Source organism: Penaeus vannamei, chromosome 15 (genome assembly GCF_042767895.1).
Source record: "Penaeus vannamei isolate JL-2024 chromosome 15, ASM4276789v1, whole genome shotgun sequence".
Classification (NCBI taxonomy): Eukaryota; Metazoa; Arthropoda; class Malacostraca; order Decapoda; family Penaeidae; genus Penaeus; species Penaeus vannamei.
The window spans coordinates 41,735,841-41,741,732 of NC_091563.1; the positions used below are offsets into that span (position 1 = coordinate 41,735,841).

Consider the following 5,892-nt stretch of genomic DNA (forward strand, 5'->3'; position numbering starts at 1 on the left):
AAAGAGAGAAAGAGAGAGAGAGAGATTCCGAGACGAGGAGAAAGAGAGAAAGAGAGAGAGAGAGATTCCGAGACGAGGAGAAAGAGAGAAAGAGAGAGAGAGAGATATTCAGACACGAGGAGAAAGAGAGAAAGAGAGAGAGAGAGATTCCGAGACGAGGAGAAAGAGAGAAAGAGAGAGAGAGAGAGATTCCGAGACGAGGAGAAAGAGAGAAAGAGAGAGAGAGAGATTCCGAGACGAGGAGAAAGAGAGAAAGAGAGAGAGAGAGATTCCGAGACGAGGAGAAAGAGAGAAAGAGAGAGAGAGAGATTCCGAGACGAGGAGAAAGAGAGAGAGAGAGAGAGAGATTCAGACACGAGGAGAAAGAGAGAAAGAGAGAGAGAGAGAGATTCCGAGACGAGGAGAGAGAGAGAGAGAGAAAGAAAGAGAAAGAGAGAGAGAGAGGAAAGGGAAGGAAAGAGGAGAGAAAGAAAGAGCAGGAGCGAGCGAGCGGCATAAACACTGCTGATCGGACTCCACGAGAACCGCTCATCCCGGGTGTCATGGCTTGGGCATTCCCCGGCGGCTCAGAAATGTTATTACAGATGTTTTTGCAAGTGTCCGGTATTTTCTTTCTTTCTTTTTTACTCTTCAATGACGTTTTTTTTATGTTTGTTTGTTGTTTGTGTGTTTGTTCAATTCTGCTTTGTTTGCTTATCTTAGTAAGTAGAAATCGTTTAGCCACCGATGTATTGTTGTTGCAATGCCATACATTACACATCTTTTTTGGTTTCACGATTTTATTTTACAGTTCTTGTCCTCATGACCACCTCCACCATGTCCTCCTGTGATCACGGCGCTGTGGCCAAAATCAAGAGACAATGATAATGACAATAATAATAATAATGATAAAATCATAATTATTATTATCATTATTATTGTCATTATCATTGTCCTTATCATAATTATCATTATTGTCAATAATAAAGGAATTATGAAAATCATAATAATTACCTGAATTAATGTTAAAATCCTCATAATTACCATTAAAAAGCGAAAAAAGGTTTTTTTTCCGTTTCGAAAGGCTGATCATGGAGAGAGATACATACCCGCGCAAGTGGGGCCTGGGACCAAAGGTGATTTTCGTCCCTCAACAAGTGGTTTAGTTTCCATTTGTAACAATCTTTTTTTTTTTTTACTGGGGGGGGGGGGTCTTGTTCAGTTTCTGAAGTGGTGGAATAATCTGCAACCCTTTTTTTTTACGGGGAGGGGTATTGTTCTTTTTATGAAGTTGATGGAATTATTATAAATTATCTGTAACAAATATTGTACTGTTTTTTTTTTATTCTGTTCTGATGGAATGATAAATGATCTCCCGTGTCATTATTGGCTGCATTGGGGCTGGTTCGACCACAGTAATTTTCTGGGCAAATCCCTCCTGCCTCCCCTCTCCTCCCCATCCTCTCCTCCTCCCTTTCTATTCTCTCTTCCCTCTCCTAGAAATAATAATAACATCATTATCATTGTCATTATAATTATTACTATTGTCATTATTATTTCTAAAATTATCATTAGATAGATAAATAGATAAATAGATAGATAGATAGATACAGAGAGAGAGAGAGAGAGGTGATGTTACCAACCCTAGCCCTATTTCCTAGCACATCCTCTGTAACTCCTCTTTACTTGGGGATCTTGTTCTGGTGGTGGAATATTTTCTTATATGATCTGTAACCGCTTTTAGCAAGGTCATGCATGAGTTTCTGGAACTTTCTTTAATCTGCTCAGCTCGTGTCTTCTAAGAAATGGAAAAGGAAGAATGAAAGAGGAGGAGGAGGAGGAGGAGGAAATTGATATTAATGTATATATATGCTTGTATATTATTTATTCATTTGTTTATTTATGTATTATATTTATGTATGTGTTTTGTGTAGGTTTGCGCGCGCGTGCGTGCATCCCTCTTATATGTAGTGTAATATACCAATCCTATTCTAAAGACCATTGAAATTCCATAGTGTCAGATTTTTCACTTTGCTCGAACGCGCCCCTCTTCACTCGCACTCGAACGCGCCGTCGATGTAAACACTGAGGCTCAGACGCAATGGGGGAGGAACTCGAAAGGAAGAGGATCTCGACCAACCCTTTCCTCTACACCGACGGGAGTCTGGTGGAAGCTGAAGTCCTGCATGCTAGTCTGGATGCTAGTGATGGCTCGGCGGACGGGTCGGGGGCGTCGACTATTAGTGCAGGAGGAGGCCAGGACGAGGGGAAAGACAGTGACCAGACCCCACAGGCTGAAGTTCCTCCCACAAGACAAGTGTGGGCTGTAGGTCGGGCGGGGGTCGTGTCCATGGACCTCGACGACGAGAAGGTACGAGCGATGGGGCTATTTTTTACAGAAATCTGGGGGTTGGAAGAGTATTTTTGTATATCTCAAATTCTCCTGCAGTTTGATTACCTCCAAGTAGATTAAGCTTAGTCATAGGTAATACTATTAGCAATCTGATTTGTTTGAGTTAACTCTCTCTTTGCATGTTCCTATTTTTATTCACTTGGATGTAAAGTCAGTTTACTCCTTGCTTGCAGCTTTGCTTTTTTGTACATTTAGGACTTTTCAAATTATAGTCACAAGAAAAATTAAAATGCATGTGCAGTATGTGTACATTTTTTGGTGTACATTTTTGCTGCTGTGCAAAATGCAGAGTTGCCAGCATAGTTTCACACTCTAAGAAGGTTATTGCATCTTCAAGATTACCAAATAAATATTAGGTGCTCCTGTAATAAAACATTAATGAATGAATATAATACAACAAAATAATAACTTGCTATTGTGGAACATTATTGTTTTCCCTGCTTTTGCCAGATGCAGACAATGACTGGCTCATACTCGGAAATTTTGGAAAGACCCTCTCTACCTGAACGTATAGTGGAAGAAGATGAAAAGGGAAAAGATGAGAATGAGATAGATGATAGTAAAGATGAGGTTTGTATCCAGAGCGCATTTTGTATTAGTAAACATAGCTTTAGTGATTGCAGTGGTATTTATATGATAACAGTAATTGCTGATTATTAAAGCAATAAGAAAAATAAAACTAATTCTGATTATGAAAAAAATCATGATAAAATGATAATTGCAGATAGTATTATGATGCAGCATTGGTGATAGGACATCTAGACTGTACCATAAATTTAATGATGATAAAAGTAAAAGATTGTGGCCACAGCTTCGATGTGCCAATGCCAGGAGAGCATGTATATATCCCATGTCAGTGATGATTTTAGTATTTTTTTCCAACACATAGGTGGCTCCATAAGTACTCAGTCACCAGGGTCAATTGCTTAGAAATGAGATATGTAGGTCAAGTCAGGTAGGCCTAGTAACTGACTTATTGAGGACTAAGTGCCTGTGAAGCCATTTGTCTGTAAACAAAAATGAGAAAACAAAACTACAGTGGACAGTGGTTTAACCCAAAGCCTATGGGAAGTTGTAGAGTTAACTGTAGTATTGTTTTGTGAAATGTCTACACATAGATGGACCACAAATATTCAGTCACCAAGGAGTCAATTAGTAGACCTCATGACCACATGATTGTACCTTTCCTTGAGTTTTTAGAAAAAATACTAATGCTATTAATATGCTGCTGGTATTATTGTCATATACATTGTTATTGTTCTAATGTTATTAACAGTACAGACAGCAATATAAGATAAAAAAAATATTTATATATTCATGAAAATCAAGGAAAAAGATAAATAGGTAAGATTTATGATTCTCGTAATTGACTCTGGGGACAGAGTACTTGTGGGACCATCTATGTGTAAAGATCATTAATAAATTAAACTCACAGTAGGCATGGCATATACATACATGCCATCCTTATAATATGATAATGACTCTGAAAATAATGGTAATATTATAGCAATTATAAATGTGAATATGAATCTCAAAAATATTTTTTTGAAGTAAAAAGTGACACTGATATTGAAAAATCCTTTGTTGTACTTTCCATGGTGTTCTCACCACCAACTTTAATCTTTGTGCTAATATTTTAAAGATCAGTGAAAGATATGATGAATTATCCTGCAATCCTCACTGCTTGGCATAATAAATGTTTGAAAATGGTGCCAACTATTTGAGGATTTTTCTTTATTTATCTGTCTTCTTCAGGGCTCAAGTGCATGCTTTTCATCCTCCTTTCTTTCCTAATATTTTGATTTAGTTTTGCATTAGTTTTAACCTAGTGCCGTATCCGTTGAATGTCTCCATAGGTGCTTGATTACCAAGGAGTCAATTACTAGTCCTTCCTAGCTCAACAATTTACCCTCTTCCTTGATTTTCATATATTTTTATTGCAATTGATATTGATAATATCATTATAATGATTGTAACGTCAACAACAATAGTAACATTGATATTAATAGCTCAAGGAAAAGGGAATAACTAATAACTCAAGGAAAGGGAAATCGCCAAGTTGCTTACTAATTGGCTCCTTGGTGGCTGAGCACTTGTGGGGCAAATTATCTGCCAAGTAGATAGTAGACATTGTGATTTCCTAGCACAATTGTATTGATGATATGAGTAGTAGTTTAATTTTTTGTACTTATGGCTGTACTTTTATTTTGCATTTTTGTTTTTTGGTAGTTATCACACGTTCTTGTAGGTATTTGAGTTGTTAGTAGGTTCTGTAGTTTTGTTCCAATCTTTTTCTTTTGTTTTACATCTCACAAGAAAGAATTTTCCCACACCAAGAAGCAGTGGATTGTATGTCCTAAGTTTTATTTGTTAGTGTGATTGTATGTTTGTCAATTGTGTGTTTGTCTCAGATTTGAAGTTCTTGTTTTTGTTTCATTTATATTATATTTTTGGAAAGTGGCTCTTTTCCTTTTGAATTGTTGCTCTTTTATATCCTTGATACTTTTATAGCAACTTTTTGCTACCCTGTTTTCTTTGAGTGCACGTCACTAAATATTCAGATGCTTAACAGCATCTTTTGTGTTAGTGTGAACTTCATCATCATTTTAGATGTATTGTATATGGAAACTTCCTTCTCCACACCTGATATGACTGATATGACATCATACTTATCCTTTAGTGGTACAAGTATATATGTAGTTTCCACTATAGCAGTTGTAAGGGGACTGCATGATTCCCCTGCTGTGAAAGCTTCAGAGTCTGCACTGTTACAAGATTGTCATCCAGAACAAGGACCACTGATGCAATAATCCACCAGGCAAAGCTCACATGACAGAATTAGGATTTTTCTCTCTGCATGTTTACGAACCAACTATCCTGTATTAAGGATAATACAGTTAAATCTGCAAAAATCCTAATATGAAAATATCTTACAACTACATCTGTGCATGGGTAGTGAAGATCGTGCAGGCTTGCCTGAGTGAGGAGACGGACATTACTCTGTAGACCTTAAGCTGACTGAAAGTGAATGCAGGTCGTCCAAGGCATAAGACCCCATTCTCACCCTACCATAGATGGACGCCATCACACCAGTGTGTGCAGACATGGACCCAGTGCAGGCCTTCCTGACCCAGGAGCGACTCAGTGCCTTCATGGCCAGAGACGACTCGCAGGGTGAGGCTCCAGACTATGGGGCAGGACTGCCTCCGCATGATGACCAGGTTCGTCATCTTTTTAAACACTGGACAAGGAAGAGATGATATTTGGGTTATGTTTTGTCCTTTATTTGTAAAGTGAAGTAATTAGGTTTGTGATGCAGGCAGTTGACCTCACAAAAGGGGAGCTGGAATTATTTGCGATGGGTTTAAAAATGATGTTATTTTGTAAATGTTTTATTTTTGTAATGTTAGATATAACTGAACTTGAGAGTAAAGGCTATAGACCCATATGAAACTGATTAGTAGATTATTCAGTAGTTTAGGAAGTAGACCATTCCATTC

At 37.8% G+C, this 5,892-nt stretch overlaps 1 protein-coding gene across 8 annotated transcripts in view; it reads left to right on the forward strand.

The window, feature by feature from the left end:
• The first annotated feature begins 1,994 nt into the window (after positions 1 to 1,994).
• BORCS6 (BLOC-1 related complex subunit 6) overlaps positions 1,995 to 5,892 on the forward strand; it is an 11,065-nt gene continuing 7,167 nt past the window's right edge. For 3 of the 8 annotated variants that reach the window (XM_027380901.2, XM_070130832.1, XM_070130833.1), the window contains exons 1-3: positions 1,995 to 2,350; positions 2,843 to 2,962; positions 5,467 to 5,613. In XM_027380901.2, coding sequence (XP_027236702.1) covers positions 2,081 to 2,350; positions 2,843 to 2,962; positions 5,467 to 5,613 — 537 coding nt within the window. In that variant the 5' untranslated portion in view covers positions 1,995 to 2,080. The remainder of the gene's footprint in view (positions 2,351 to 2,842; positions 2,963 to 5,466; positions 5,614 to 5,892) is intronic. The other 5 variants (XM_027380914.2, XM_027380908.2, XM_070130835.1 and 2 more) reach the window with 5 other exon arrangements.